General features: G+C 39.7%; 2 protein-coding genes across 2 annotated transcripts; one reads left to right on the forward strand and one right to left on the reverse strand.

Annotated features, from left to right (window-relative positions):
• Nucleotides 1–97: 97 nt before the first annotated feature.
• Nucleotides 98–8,668, forward strand: lamp1 (lysosomal associated membrane protein 1). The gene is made up of 9 exons (XM_004067070.3): nucleotides 98–493; nucleotides 4,289–4,398; nucleotides 5,255–5,474; nucleotides 5,742–5,906; nucleotides 5,991–6,196; nucleotides 6,914–7,039; nucleotides 7,113–7,179; nucleotides 7,262–7,429; nucleotides 7,579–8,668. The coding sequence occupies exons 1-9, from the start codon at nucleotides 439–441 to the stop codon at nucleotides 7,716–7,718; spliced, it is 1,257 nt and encodes a 418-aa protein (XP_004067118.1). The 5' UTR covers nucleotides 98–438; the 3' UTR covers nucleotides 7,719–8,668.
• On the reverse strand, nucleotides 8,420–14,546 carry grtp1 (growth hormone regulated TBC protein 1). The gene is made up of 8 exons (XM_023953389.1): nucleotides 13,895–14,546; nucleotides 11,661–11,812; nucleotides 11,425–11,583; nucleotides 10,807–10,931; nucleotides 10,366–10,462; nucleotides 10,014–10,186; nucleotides 9,267–9,452; nucleotides 8,420–9,202 (listed from the first exon to the last, which is right to left on the reverse strand). The coding sequence occupies exons 1-8, from the start codon at nucleotides 13,963–13,965 to the stop codon at nucleotides 9,110–9,112; spliced, it is 1,056 nt and encodes a 351-aa protein (XP_023809157.1). The 5' UTR covers nucleotides 13,966–14,546; the 3' UTR covers nucleotides 8,420–9,109.
• Between the last annotated feature and the right edge of the window lie 1,196 nt (nucleotides 14,547–15,742).

Raw genomic sequence — 15,742 nt, forward strand, 5'->3', positions numbered from 1 at the left:
ATTACATTAACCGTGTGTGTGTGTGTGTCGCGTTGTGTGTTTTCCTTGCAGATCAGACGAGCGCAGTTCACGGAACAGGGGAAGGGAGGGGGGGGTCCCACGTGACTGGGCTGCTCTAAATTCTTCCCGTTCACATGATAGACTTGTTGGTGTTTTCAGATGAGATGGTGCGGCGGTGAGCGACAATTCACTCCGATTATTGGTTCCTACCCTCATCACCACCTTACTGTGCGGATGTAAACGCGGACTGCCGGGAACGAACGAGAATCAGATTAGCAACGTTAGCTAAGTGAGCTAGGCGGTACTTTTTAGCCAGGCATCTGTTGGGTCAAGTCAAGTGCAGCCAGACCCACCTGCGCCTTCAGCTGTGCGACTCTAACCCTCCATCAGGGATTTTTTCTTGTTCTCTCTTATTGTTTTTTTTTTTTTTACCCCAAAATGAAGTCTTTTCCATCCTTCGTCGCACTCTTCATCGTCTGTTCAGCAGTTTTAGGTAAGTGCGTTGTTGTTTAGAGCCTCTTATGCTAACACACCGAACCCGTTTGTTGGCTGTGATGATGTCACAGTTTTCCCATTTATCCAAACATATATCGCACTCAAAAACCCTAAAATTCGATGTATAACGTTACCAAACACCCAATATGACCATTAAAATGCCCAGAATGAATCAGAAATGGTGAGCTAACAGTGGGAAGTTCAGTCATAACGCGCTGCGTTAAGTTGATTTAACGCCACAGTCACTGTTATATAAGAAACAGCAGCCCCATCTCATTTAAATACTAGTTTGTCATGGTATGAATTAAAAAATGTTAAGAAAAAAAATATAGGCGAAATTTAAGAAACGCGATTTTTGTACATGTTTCAAATCATTAATCGACACATTTCTTTGTTAAAGCGCCACTTCCTTTCCCTTTAAATTGTCATAAAACACTTTATTCAAGGTCATGAACATGATTTATATATATTTAAAATAAACACGCTTGGTTAAAAGTACTACCTAGTTTAGTAGCTTGGAATTATGTGGATGCACTCATCAATTTTAGTGTATATTTTTAGTTGAGAAAAGGAAAACCATCCAATTTCTTGTGGTTTTTCTCAACTATAACTGCTTCATTATTTTTCCTTTTTAAGTCTCTTGACCTCAGTCCTTCCAAATTAATCAAGCAATTTGATAAGTGTTTTATTTTAAAACTCCTTTTTTTAAATTCTCTAATATCTATGATAAAAGGTAAAAACCCAAAATAATGTGGCATAATATAGCATTTATTTTTTTTAATCGTCCTACTGTATAGCTCTGCGTTTTGTTTCTTGTGGACCAACACATTCGTTGTTGATTTGTGTTTGAGAGCTTCACATGACTCCCATGATGCTTTTGTGCTGCATAGAGGGGCCCTCTAGAGCAGAGCATGAGTGCTGTAATCATTCAAAGCTCCAGAATCTAATCCCGATGAAGGATATCACTACAAAATGTCTAAATCTAACCATTTTTGTAGTAAAAATGTATCATCCTCGTCCATTTCTTTTATGCTGCCACCAGTGTTTCCCATCATGGCCGTGTAGATCTAGAACACTCTTATCTGATGTTTGCTTTGCTATCTGCAGTGTGATGCTTTGAACACACAACTGCTTTGACCCGATAGCCTGATTGTAGTGATGTGTAAATCATACTGTGTTTACAGGTGGATCACAGCCTGTCTTACATTTCAGTGTGGAGGATTAAAAAAGCAGAACAATAAAATTGCGAAGAATGGCATAAGACCGCTGCGTGACAAGTAATGAATGAAATCACCAGTAGTATGGTGAGCAGCTGACTGTGCCCAAAGGCCAAACTCTTAAAAAGAAAACCTCTCTTAGTAATACTAGCCAGCAAACTGTTTTGTTTCACATATTTTTTCAGATTCTTTGTTGGGGTTTTTTTTAAATCCATTTTTGGATGGAGTCATTTCCCTTTAATAAACAGCTATCTGAGATTTTGGGAAACATGGCGCAAACAATGAAAAGTCTTCTATTGCATAAATGAGTTAGGAAATAGGTAACATCTTTCTTTTTCTAACAGTAACTTGTGATGTATCTATAAGTCTCACATACATTTGTTTGCTAGCCACTCACACGCATGCAGACTTGCAACAGTGGGTTTGGCACTTTTCTACTGGTATTAATAGCATGCAGTGTAAGCGTGAACGCTGCCAGGTTCATGTTTAGCAGAAGCTTTCCGTCGTTTCTTCAAGCTGATCTTCTCAGACTTTCATTTGCATGATTTAGATGATGAGCGGAGAACTGGCTTTGTTCTTGATCTAAAGCAGAGAAGAACAGTAGAGATTTTCTGTCTTGTTCTGTACTGTGTTTCTGCCATCTCCAGACAGTACTGGGTAGGCCTGCACAATAACGCAAACTTATTGTTATCTCAATCAAGCTGTGCAATATGCATATTGCAAAAGTTGCCAAAAACTGCGATCAATGGTCATCTTAAACGGGGTAAAACAATCTTATGACAGCTTGAAGTATTTAACCAATCAAATAAATCCCTTTATGATTTGACTAATTGGATGGACTCCTTTACATCATTGACCAATGGGATGGAGCCCTTTTATGTTAGATGCTGGCCTCCAACGGAGACGAGGGCCATTTGGAGTTATGTTGACTCTTATTTACATTCAACTGTTGCAGTGAAATGGAAATTATGTTTTTGGTTGTTTTTCTATATGTTCATGTACAGCAAGTTATATCATTGTCGCAATATTGATCACTAATATCTCAAACTGCGAGCTTCCCTCATTTCATTCAGCCCCTAGTACTGGGAAAAAGGTCGATGAGCAAAAACATGTTGTTGTTTATGCGTTAGATTAGGGCTGGGTTGATTTAAAAAAAAATCGATTAACCGATCTGAATGGATCCAAGCTTAATAAATCAATAATCAATCCATCAAAGTCAAGATCGATCTTTTATCTTTTCTGGTGACCTAACGTATAACAGCATTAAGTCTGCTAGCTTAATGCTAACGTATAATAGAATTTCCCATAGGACGGCTAATGCTAACGCTCGGTCGACCTAAACATGCATTGCTGACTAAATGAACAGCTTTATATAGTCAGCCATGAATTGTCCAAACCCTTTTAGGGAAACATTTTTTTTAAACGTAACTATTTGTAGTCTAAAGCAGTGGTCCCCAACCCTATTATTGATTGGTATGACGTCACACAAAGTTTTCACGGACCGGTCTTTACGGTGTGGCGGACGATCAGTGTAGCAACGCTATGATGAAGCAGGAACAGAGACCTGACAAGATGAACTCTGAGCTTTTATTTTGACACGCATGACATTGTAGGTCGCACAGGTGCTATCATGCTCTCCCCTTCCCACACTCATGGACTGTCTATTAAAAGTAGCTTTCTTTTTTTTTTTTTTTGGGAGGTCGAAGGCTCCTCTTCTTTGTCCTGGCTGGGTCTTTCCCCCTTGGCAAAGAAACCTTCAAAATACGTTTGTTTTTACTCATTTTACCAGCTCCTGGGTTTTATTTTAGTGGTAACCTATCACGTGAAGGAGAAGAGCGCCTTGGCCTGCGTCAAGAGTGACATAGACGGATGTAACAGAGAATTGGGCGATCTTTCAAAATAAAACATCTTTCAGATTCCGAAATAAATAAAACGGAAGTCATGTAAGTCATTTATTCTTTCTGTGCGGCCTGGCACCAAATGACCCACGGACCGGTACCAGTCCGTGGCCCGGGGATTAGGGACCGCTGGTAAAGCAGTTTTTTTTTAATTTTTTGTTCAAATAATCTGGAATAAAGCAGAAAGCTATAGCTCCACCTAGTGGTCAAACTGAAACGCCCTCCGGGAGAGGCAGATCATTTATTGTATAATATTATTTAGTTTAGAGCCTTTACAATGTTAATGATTTTGTTGGAGCTTCTCCGTTTGAGAAACCATGTAACTCTGTATGGTCTTAAGAATCTCATTGGTTTATTATTTGACTAATAAATATTTTAGTATGTGAACTGTATCAGATTAATAGGAATATCATATATAGATTAATGATTTTATTTCTATACAAATATGTCTAAATGTTTCAGCCATGTAAATTCAAAACTGAATCAACTGAAATTGAATGGAGTGAATTGAAAGAAAATTGTGAATCAAATAGATCCAGTCTTTGCTGAATCAAGTCAAATCGATTCTGGAAATGATTGGTGATACCCGGCCCTAGGTTAGATGTTACAGTCTGGTTAACATGAAAAAATGGTACATGTTAACTTTACTGAGTTTGCTTTCTTTAATGTCTTTTATAGCTGACACTCAAGCAGTTGTTACCCTTGAAGTGAAGGAGGGAAACTCCACCTGTATTAAAGCAGAGTTCTCTGCAGTATTTTCCATCACATACAACACCACCAACGACACGGTAAGTGCACTTTCTCTAAGGATGTAATTAAAGGAGCATACAGTTTCTTTCATATGGGGAAACTGTCGCTTGTTCAAATTATACACCCCCCCCCCTCCCTCACACACACACACACACATACACACACTTTTTTTTAATTTGTAAATGGTACAACCAGAACTAAAGCTAACAATTTTTATATTGGTTAAAACCACAAGTGTTCAGTGAGATTGAAGTAGACTATCTATTTCCAGTAAAGATGTATTTATTTTAATGGATTTTGTCTGGACTCCCTCACTACTCCCTAACGTCTACATGGTGCCCTGGATTTGAGCAAAATTCGGACACATTCTCTCTATGCCTAATGTCACTCTGCCAAAGTAAAAGCCTCATGAGACTATTTATCCACTTGCTCCCACTCCCACTTGCTCCACTGTGTTCTGATGATTAACTTGAATTATTTCTAGAAAAATACATTCATGCACTTTTTTCTTGTAAAATAATAAATCGTTCAAACGCAATGCATTGTGGTCTGTATTTGCCAGTCAGGTTATCATCTATGCTCACTAGTTTTACTAGGAAACTTATGGGAAATTTCCTGGGCCCCTGATTTTTATTTATTTATTTTTAAATTGTAGATTTGGACACCCCGGCAACATGCAAATATAAAAAACTCTGAGTAGTGAAAGAATCCGGACAAAGCCTATGTGAGACAATGATGATTGTTCCTTATAAATGTGGCAGCATTTCAAAAGAAACAAAAAGGGCTTTCCAGCAGTGTACTCTAAACAAATAATGGAACCAGTGAGCGTAGTTGTTCAGGTAAACCCAGGTCAGTCTCTTCTTGTGAACTCTGGTTCTCCGTCGTACCTTTCAGAGGACGGTGTCGGTCTTTCTGCCAAACTCCACCACAGTCGATTCAGCAAACAGCTCATGTGGCTCAAACGGCAGCACCCCGGGGCTGATGGCCAAGTTTGGACCTGGCCACTATTTTGGCATGAACTTTTCCACCAACGGAAGTCTCTACAGCGTGGACACCCTGTTTCTGCGGTACAACCTGAGCGACGCTTCACTTTTCCCTGAAGCCAACAGCTCTGGTGAGTAGGACAACTTACTGCTCTGTGGATGCATCTGTGGATGCATCAGGTCATGTGAAAGATGATTTTATAATTAAATCATGCAGATAACAGTGTAAAAAAATGTTTCAGCATAATTTTATCTTTATAATGAAACTATAGTTCATCATTGGAATCAGATTATTACATTTAAACAAACTGATTCAATTTCAAGCTAATGTAATTAGAGCCTTTTTAACCACAAACCACTTCCTTAAACTAATGTTTACATGCTTGCCTGTGTACCAGGGCCTGTTGATTTTGAGCTGTCTGCCTCAGTGGGGATTTGGGCACCGACCAACACCACCTACCGCTGCCTGAGTCCAACTACCATCACCATAACTCGACCCAGCGTCACTTTCTCTGAAATGAAGCTGGAGGCCTACATGCCTGGAAATGACTTTAGTCCCGCTGGTATGTTCCTGGCCAACGCGCTTTCAAAACCTCTCCTGAGCGTTTTAGGAGCCGATCAAACGTTTGTCGCGTCTTTTATTGCAGAGCGTGTGTGTGCGGCTGATCAAACCACTACCGGAGCTCCGACTACAACAACCAGTGCAGCCACACCGACCACTCCGTCACCAACTCCAGCAGGAACTCCCGAACAGGGTTCCTACTCCGTGAAGAACGCCAGCGGCACTGTGTGTCTCATGGCCAAAATGGGAGTGCAGCTCAATGTCAGCTACTTCTCTCAGTCTCAGAATAAGGTAAGACACAGCAGTTTCTATAGTTTAAGGGGTCATAAAACATGTAGATTGAAGGAACTTTGACCTCAGAATTTGGTCATGTCATTGGATTGGAATAGTTTGTGCTGCTGAACCAACAACACTTGTTAAAATTGAGCTTAAGTGAACTACAACTCTGAAATCTTTGAGTAATAGTTCCCCAAGTTTTCTGAAGGACTTCAGTTATGTCAATTAAGTTTTTTGGTTCTTTTTAAACAATTCTTTTAAAATGTTTCTCCTGGTCTAGCTGTTTTGTGCTGACCTTTGACTCAGCTGCTAGAAATGAAGCATGTGTTGATTTTAAATGTATAATGTGACCACAATTTATTTTTAAAAGTATGAACCTTTTGTGTGTCTTTGGTGTTTTTGAAATGGTTTCAGAAAACACAAAAACTTGGGGAGGGGGTTATCGTTTTGCTTCATAAGCAACACTTGGGGTTTCATCTCAAGTTGGGCTTTTTTCTTTAGGGTTGCCATAGTGACTCATCCACATCCTCACAACCATCTCCTCTATTTATATTTATGTATTTGGCTTGGTTTAAGTTGGATGCTCTTCACAACACAGCCCTCTACAGTTACGGTCCTGGAGATGGAAGCTTTTGACCAAGAAGCTCCAGAAAGAAAGTTTGAACAAACGAGGAGCCACGGAAGACATGTGCAGAGCTGTTCATTAATCACTGCAGCTTTTCTCCCTCTCAGACTGTCCAGGAGCTGCTGAACCTGACTCCTAATCTGACCAGCTCCTCTGGATTGTGTGGAGGCACCAATGCCACCTTGGTTTTGGCACAAGAGGAGACCACTGTGCTCAGCTTCCTCTTCACTGTGGTACGTTCATCAATTATCTTTGACATTTAACTCTATTTCTATTCTTCTGACAAATCCTTCTTCTCTTCCACAGAACTCAACATCCAACAAGTACCATCTAAGCGGGATAACTCTGCAAGCGAACTGGACTGACATGATGTGTACGTTACCCGGTCTTTTTCCACATGCGTCATTTTTGTTTTAGACTTTGAACTGAGGTTGAGGTTCTCGTCTTCTGCACAGCTCCCTTCTCAGCCAGTAACACCAGTCTGGATTACCTGAGGAGTTCTCTGGGACACTCCTACATGTGTAACGCCGAACAAACTCTCTTTGTGGTGTCTACGTTCTCCATCAATATGTTTGAACTACAGGTTCAACCGTTTGGCGTCACATCCACCCAGTTTGCCTCAGGTTAGAGCTTCCTTTTCTTAGATTTGAGCTTTAAGAAACTTCAAAACTGTTCACATGGACAGCAGACATGTACAAAGTCAGAGTAATGAACATTTATCATGTTGGCACAGTTCTAAGGCGATAACACTTCTTTGTGTGTCTGTGTGCAGCTGAAGTGTGTCAAATAGACCAGGATCAAATGTTGATTCCCATCATCGTTGGAGCGGCTCTGGCTGGGCTGGTGCTGATTGTCCTCATCGCATACCTAATAGGCCGAAAGAGAAGCCACGCTGGATACCAGACCATATGAGGCCACTTTGTCCTGCACCGAACAGACTGAACCTGAATGAGAACGCTGTGGATGCAGGAGTTCATCAGTTCATCCAAATGATTCTTTTCTAAATGTTTGTGGATGGTTGGAAAAGCCCAGTTCATCTTAGATTTGTTCGTCTGACTTCTGATCACAGATTGGATGAGTTTAAAACACATTTATCTTAAATATTGATTCATTTCTATTGATGGCATAAAATCATTTTTTTTCTGAAACCATTTTTAGCAGTAATAAAATTGACTGGGCAGAGGGAGTGAAGCAGAAAAGCTAGTGCGGAGTGAATTTCCTTTTGTCCACAGGGATACTTTCAGCCTTAAAGAATATTATGTTGTAAAAGGGAAAGCTCTGAATATTCCTCCACATTGAAGATCAGCTAATCCGATTTTTGGCCTTAGCTTTTTTGTGTATGTCCAGTAAAAGCAAAATGCTATATTTTTAAGGAAAGCACCCTGATTAAATAAAAGCTTTGCACATTAAGTTTCATCTTTTCCTGTTTGGAGTTGAATTGCTAAAGTCTGTCATAGTCAGTGTCCAAACCCCAGAGAAAGTGGTTACTCTTTGCCTTTAATCCTGTGAAAAGTGGTTGTTTTCCAGCAGCTACTTCTCACTAATTTCAGGAAATGTTAGCTTAACTGCCTCATTTTTGTAAAAACTTTTCATGTGTTTCACACTTGGTTGACGTGTTTTGATGTTTCCGTTTTCAAATGCTGATCAGTCTTGAAAGTCTGTATAAACTGCTCAAAGTTTTTTTTTTTTTAGTGCAACTTTAAAATCCCGTGTTGAGGCCACATGCAGTCAGTGCACGGATGCTTTTCCTTCAGAAGAAATGTTGGGGGGGAAAAACTGCGACGTGAACCTTTATTTTTCTAGAAAATGCTTGGTCTTGTTTTCTATCATGATTACTCCAACTGAATAAAATGTAAATTTAAGACTTGTGAATGAATCATTTGCTCTTTTTAATCAACTGTGCATTTCATCACACAATCCTCAGCTAGAATCAGTGCTCTCCAGAGGAGTAAAGTGGTAAAGGTTAGCACAGTCACATTATAAAGAAACACTTAGCTAAAGCACTACTTGAATATTTACAGACCATCTTCTAAGCATCTATTTGAAATTCAAAAATGACTCTGTCAACTCTTCAGTTACTCAGAGAAGATCACAGAATAAGTTCTTCATAGCTAGCGTTTGATTCCCCTTGATGGCATCTAATACATCCTGGACTAAAGTGCTTGATTCCACATTGAAGTCAAATATATTTTTAAATCATTTGAAATGATCAGCTTATACTTCACTTTTCTTGAGAAGATTTTAAGACGAGGTTAACAGTGACTCGGTTCCAAAGTTAAATGTGCAAACAGGCTGCTATAAGATCAGGATTCTTCAGCGACGATTCGAGCTCGACACGTCGTCCGCAGTTTGGTCAGCGTGGCCTTGGAGAGGCTTCCGGGTTCACTGAAGATTTTCTGAGGACGAGGATTTCAATGTTATTATTCTGTTGGGGAATAATGGGCTTTTTTTGCTCCTTACCTGCATGAATGTGTGACACTCGTCCACTAATGGTCCGCGGACAATCTCCTTGAAAGCTTGGCAGACGTCTGGCAGGGACTGGGCCTTTTCAATCAGAGCCTGGTTGTGGTGGATCACCGTCAGAGCGACACGGAACAGGATTTTAGAGCCCTCGTAGAAAAGGCAGTCCCAAATGCGCAGAACTGTCTGCAGAAAGACAACAACAGGGTTGAACCTTACCAACAAACGTTTATGCAGTGGGGAGCATGACTTTATGTAGCTATTCTTTAAGCGTTATTCAGCTGCAGAAAGGAAAACAAAAAAGTTCCTTTTGATATTCAGTGGGAGCAAGAACACAATAACTGGATGAGGTGCAAAAAAGCTACCAGAGCTTTAGTCTAATGGGGTTAAAGTTAATTTTTCTGATTTGGAGGGATTCCTTTTTTGAAAAAATACATTAAAAAAATACAATCCAAGATAAGTGTCCTTATTTTGTATTTGCCAGTGTTTGTGTGGAAACTGAATCCTAAAGGGTTGAGAGAAAAAGTTAGCTACAAACTTTCAGTTCCCTAAACCTACCAGCAGAGGGAGACAGAAACAAGCTGTGGTGTGAGGCAGAAGAACTAAACTTTTTGGCAAAAACTTGCAGTTTTAAAAGTGTATAATATATATAAAATTATGCATTTTTAGTATTAGCTTTCCCAAACTTTAGAAGTAGAAAAAATACTTCCAAAAAAAGCAACGTTAAGACACAGAACAAGTACTCACCTCTACAGGTAAGATGTCTATGTAGAGACAAATGAACCATCGAGAGACCACAAGGGTCCACATGACATTATGGTCAGACATAACCTGCCAGACACGGGGGGTTTTAACTTTCACCAGTTCCCCCAAAACCTCCTGGTCAGCTTTCAGTCCCAGCATGGCTGGAGTGTAGTAATCTGTAAAAGCATAACACTGTGAGCTGCACAAAAACCTCGTGTCACTGCAGGTAGTTTGACGGGTTTTTTCTCTCCAAACCAAGTTATTTTTGTATCGAGGAAGCGTGTTGATACTAATAGTTAAAGTCAGATTTCTTCTGATCCCAGACCAAAGCGTTAACACCTGACTCCATACACACCTGGTAAGATTTTCCCAAGCAATGCATCCATCAGCCAGAAAGACTTTTCTTCATCTTTTGTGATGATCAGGAGATACCCCGCTATGAAGTTCATCCCCTGGAGACAAACAAGCTCACGATTACACCGAACACCACACAGCTCTTTCAGGAAATGAAAAAGTTAGGATTGCATTTAAAGATTTCAAATAAAGTACAGGTTTTTAAAATCCTTTAGAAACTATCGGCTTTAAACTTCAGTCAATGACAACACAAAGATTCAAATTCCGTTCAGAAACACACAAAAGCTGAGATTTCAGTGGAAAGCATGCATCCCATGGTGCCTTGTAAGGCAGATGTTTGCATCAACAGGCTGGAGTTATTGCACGTTTCCACGGATATTTCTGTGCACGAATGAAACATATTAAGTCTGTTTTGGTCTAAATTGAAGTCGAGGAGTGTTACCTGGCAGTAACCCACAGCTGGGTTGTGGTGACCATAGGCCAGCAGCACGTTGTACAGAGCTTTCTGCAAACACGGGTTGGACGTCTTGCGGAAATGCACGTTGTCTGGAAATGTTCTGTGGAGATCTAAAAAATAAATAAAAACAGACATCGGTCATACCTGATGTATGTTTGGATGCGAATCCGAGCATCCAAGACAACAAGGAACTAAAAAAAAAGAATCAGTAATTAAATATAATACACCCTTTTATATCAGCCCTCCATTGTTTAATTTCATTTTTTTTTTGATCAAACTTTTGAAATTCACATACATTTTTTAGGTTTCTATCAATGCAATACGAAGCAAACGTAACTTAACTTTAGCATTAATCGGTGGGTCTGCTATGAAATGAAGCTGGTTTGGGGTTGTACAATAGAAGTGTCATCTGCAGCCACCTAACATAATGTTTCGCAGGAATTGAATTATAGATAAGAAGAAAATCAAATATTAACTTCTTTAATATTGTTCCTTTTCTATTGGCTGCACTTGTTTGATTGCCGTTGTGTGATAAAGCAGCGGTGTTGCTCCAGAGTTAAATAAAAGAGAGTCCTCTTTGATCTCTAGGATTAGCGCTCTGACCTGTTCTGATGGTCTCCACTAGTTTGGGGTCATGCTGAGCTTCCAGCATGGACTGGTAATAACCAGGGTTCTTCTCAAGCTGGTCCTGAGCCCCACTGGCTGCCATCCAGACCAAAGCCCGGTGCTCATTGGGAATCCCCTTCCGTACGTACCGTTTCACTGAAGCAAGGGAAGAAAGCGGTCAGTGGAGCTGCACGCCACATTCGCCCTGTAGGTTCTGCTGTTTTCACACGCACATTTGACATTCTTCTGCACCTTTCCTTTGCCCTTCAAGAGTTTGGACCACTTAATAGACCGGCGGGTGAGCACCACCAAATACTCTGACATCAGCTCCTCATAGGACGCATAGTCAAAGTCCACTGAACGCTCAAAACCGTACGGGTCCAGTCTAGATTGAAAACAAAAAACAAAGACAATGTCATTGAAAACAATTTGAAATAACCTTTTTTTTTTGTCCAACAGCTGAAGACCTCTTGTGTTGGAAAGAATTTACTATTACAATAGGGGGTTAGGAATCTTCTGACACACAAGGTGTATATTTGCATAAACCTCTTTTGTATTTGAGGCTAAATTTTATTTATGTTAATCAAAATTGTAAACATTTTTTGTTGGACTGGATGAAAAATAGGAGAGGTTGGGATGTTAGCGATGGGGGATAATTAAAAGAAAGGGGAGAAGGGGGGGTGGGATTTCAAAGCAACAACTAATAGATTTATTTTCTCATTTGGGATAGAATTGTGCCATTGAAGACATCCAAAATTGGATGATTAAAGCGGATTAAATACACAAACGAAACCTTTCCTTTCATTGTACATGTATTTACATTTCCTATTGAACTTGATTTCTCTTTTAGGACGTCCTTTTGTGTGGCGAGGTGGGGGGCAGTTATCTGATGACGGCAAGCTATAGTGGCCCCGATTCTGCCACCCACCCCCACCTGATGGATACAAACTATTTGTTTGAGGACAGCAACGTCTGTTTCTTAACCAGAATGAAAAGAGATGGTTTCAACGAGGAGTATAAGAAACAGTGATTGTCAGAATAGAAAAACAATTTCCTCTCATTAAAAATGATGCACAAAACCCAATCTGCCAAATATTTGCAAGTGAAAGTCAAACTGATTTGATCCCAAGGAGCAGTCAAGCTGTGGAGTGTTAACAACAACCCCCCTCCCCTTTCCCCAACCCAGCTAAGGACGATATGACTTCCAGCAACCCAAAACCTCTTAAACTTCTCATTACCCAGTAAATCTAGGAACCTTTAGAATGAGAGGTCAAGTCATGAAGCCCTTTTCCTAACCAGCTCTCAGAATTGGAGAAGACATAAAAGATAGACTAAGTTGTCTGTTTTAAGTGACTACTTCTATGTTTGTGTCACACACAGACCGATATCAGTCTTTGCAGCCATTGTTGCCAATTCGTGTTGGATCATTTCAAGGACTTTTCATGTTTTCTTTCCCCCACAGAGCTAATCTCCTGGCATTTCCAACATGCTCACCAGATAAATATTTAGATCCCTGTTGGTTACTTCCCCTCTATTAAAAAAAAGGGAAAAATAACTGTGGTCGATTCCAATTCCAGAAAGTAAAGTGCCAGTGTGGACAAGTGAGTCAGAATTCATGGCGGGGGGAGAAACAGTCATGAAGGCGTGTCCTGTGTCCTATGTGCCTCAGCCTAATGCCTAAGTAACATGTTAATCTTCCTGGAGTTAATCTCTCCAGGAAAGCAGTTCCTGGGGATACCCATCATGGATGCGAAGGGCATTCGCTCAAAAATGAAACACTCTTCATGGAACCTGCAGCCTGCCTCCCAGCCATCCCCGTGTGAAAACAAACGACGCATCACAACAATGTGTTTCACATGAAAGACTGTGGTTGTTGTCAAAACAATAGCCGGGGTACACATGATCATTAAAGTGGCCCTCCACCCTTACTCCACGTTCAACTCCAGCTCATTTGGCTTATGTACACACAGGCAGACATGATGACATTCCTGTGGAGATTGCACATTATATTTTTCACATTTATGAGTCTGAATACAGTGGAACATCCCCTTCAGTACAGACACTTATTCTAGAATGTAGTACGAATAGCTCAGTCTACGTAATTGTTCAAACAAAACACATAAAAGTTAGCATCAGCTGGTTACAGGGTCACATGACCACCCTATTTATATAACACTGGCAACTTTTTTTGTTTTTAAATAAAATGTATAAAAACACTGGGATGCTCGAAGTGGGTTAAGTTTTCCGGTATACTTTAAACGAATAAAATTAAAATACAAAATAAAAAACAATGGCACTTATTAGCTTGAATTGAACATTAACCAGAGGATTAATTAACCTCAAATTGTTAAAAAAAAAAAAAAAAAAAAAAAGAAGCCACTTTTTATACCTCCTTGCCAAAATGTTGTTCTTGAAACTTTAAATAAAGTTTAAGACGTTTAAATCATTCATTGGTTGGTTACGTTACCTGTCGACTCTGTCCTGAGCTCTGCTCGCGGCTAAAACCTGGGTTCCGTTGGTCGACTTGCTTTTCTCCATGGTTTCTTCTGCTCCAGTAACGACCTGGAAAAGTTGCTTAAATATTCCAGCTTGCGCCAACCGTGCGTTTGATCCAACTCCTAAATGCTACTATTTCATAGGTGCCCCGTAGACCTAGTTGGAGTAAGTTTTCTTGAACGCTCACTCATGTTTACGAGATGAAAAAACGGAACAAGAGGCTGATCTTTCCTGGGAAAACACAACTTCCAAGAAGCTCTAGTTGGGAAAAACATTCCTGTGCGTCTCCCAAGTTTGACCAAATCCACAACGTGATAAACGTTTGTCGACCCCACAGCTTTTCCGATCCACTGATGATCTGTGGAGAGGAAAAAGTGCCTCGAAGTTTATCGCTGTATATCACAAGCACCTGCTGCGGCTCCCAGCTCCGCCCGGTGTGGCTAACGTTTCCGTAGAGACAACTTCAAAAAGTCAACAAAGACCCCGCACGCTGTTTTTTTTTTTCCCTCCCGAACGGTTGTTGTGAATCGATCAGTCTTCATGGCCGGTGTTCTTCATGGAAGATATGGCACGCGGGACAACCGCCTCAATGAGACTTAATGCGGCTTTCACGTGATTCTCGTAAAGTCGTTTGCCTCTCAAGTTAGGTAGCAGCTGGGGTGACCGGCGCATTCAAGAGTTGCTTTTTAAAACAGTCTTATAAAAAATTTAAAAAAAGCACACAACATTTTTTCCCTTATAATAACAATAAATAAATAAAAGTACCATTAATTTGTAATTTAACACAACACTCTAGTTTCATCTTCCAAATGCCGACACAATATGTTCTCTCGGGTTTGCCTTCTTGGTACTTATAAATCCAGCAGCATGTAAACGCAACATGAAAATAAAGGCGTTCCTATCCCTGGATTTCAGCCACGTAAGCACAGGTGAATGCAACCTCTAAGGGAGCCAAAAAAAAAAACGTTCCTTAGATAGCAATGCATAAAATACCTACACCTTAGCACTATTTATATAGCAGTGGTGGGCCTTCAAAGCCTTCTCTGAAGGCCCAAAAAATATCTGAATCATGCGTTAATTATATTTTGTCCATGCATACTCATTAAATCATTTCAAACGGCCTGTCCATTTTCTTTTATTGTATTTATTTTATGTTTTATTTTTCTATTTTTCTTTTATTATTATTATTTCTTTCTATCTTTAATTGCTCAAAAAACGTAGAACAAATATGCACGACAATAACAATAGTCATAACAATGAGAATGCCAGGGGATGGCACAGGTATTACAAGAAAGATATATAAAAAAAACCAGATCATTATACATTGAAAATGTTCAAAGACAAACAGTTTTCACATATACATATGGCTTTTTTGTTTAAACTAGTACAAAATAGTGTGAATAATAAGATTTTAATTCTGACAGGGAAAAAAAGTTGTGATGAAGAAAATTTAGACCTGTGAATATGGAACCTACCAAATATTATAATTAGTTAATTGCCAATTTTATGTTTGATTTTATGTCGTTTTCGTGCAGGCCAAACATGATATATTCAAATTTCAGTTGAAATTGTGAGTCAAATTTGTGATTTATAAAACGTGTACCTTTTTTCAAAAATAGTTCAGTAATGTTACAATTCCAAAACAGGTGACTGATTGTTTCTGGGTGTTCTTAACAAAGAGTACAGTTGGGGTAAATTTTCTTATTATATTTCAGCAGGTAACCTGGCCTTCAATATTTAATTTCTGTAGTGTATTTCCTTGGGTACCACATTTCTCTAATTAAAAAAAATAAGAGGAATTACTCTCACCCTCTTCTAA

The sequence above is a fragment of the Oryzias latipes genome, chromosome 3 (assembly GCF_002234675.1).
Source record: "Oryzias latipes chromosome 3, ASM223467v1".
NCBI classification, from domain to species: Eukaryota; Metazoa; Chordata; class Actinopteri; order Beloniformes; family Adrianichthyidae; genus Oryzias; species Oryzias latipes.

What these genes read in the sequence shown, in the direction of transcription:
- lamp1 (XM_004067070.3), top strand. Translation starts at nt 439, where the DNA reads ATGAAGTCTTTTCCATCCTTCGTCGCACTCTTCATCGTCTGTTCAGCA. An exon ending in ACAACACCACCAACGACACG is followed by an intron (nt 4,399 to 5,254) that starts GTAAGTGCACTT and finishes CGTACCTTTCAG; the next exon opens with AGGACGGTGTCGGTCTTTCT. An exon ending in ATCCACCCAGTTTGCCTCAG is followed by an intron (nt 7,430 to 7,578) that starts GTTAGAGCTTCC and finishes GTCTGTGTGCAG; the next exon opens with CTGAAGTGTGTCAAATAGAC.
- grtp1 (XM_023953389.1), bottom strand. Translation starts at nt 13,965, where the DNA reads ATGGAGAAAAGCAAGTCGACCAACGGAACCCAGGTTTTAGCCGCGAGC. An exon ending in GGTGCAGAAGAATGTCAAAT is followed by an intron (nt 11,584 to 11,660) that starts GTGCGTGTGAAA and finishes CCCTTGCTTCAG; the next exon opens with TGAAACGGTACGTACGGAAG. An exon ending in TAGACATCTTACCTGTAGAG is followed by an intron (nt 9,453 to 10,013) that starts GTGAGTACTTGT and finishes GTCTTTCTGCAG; the next exon opens with ACAGTTCTGCGCATTTGGGA.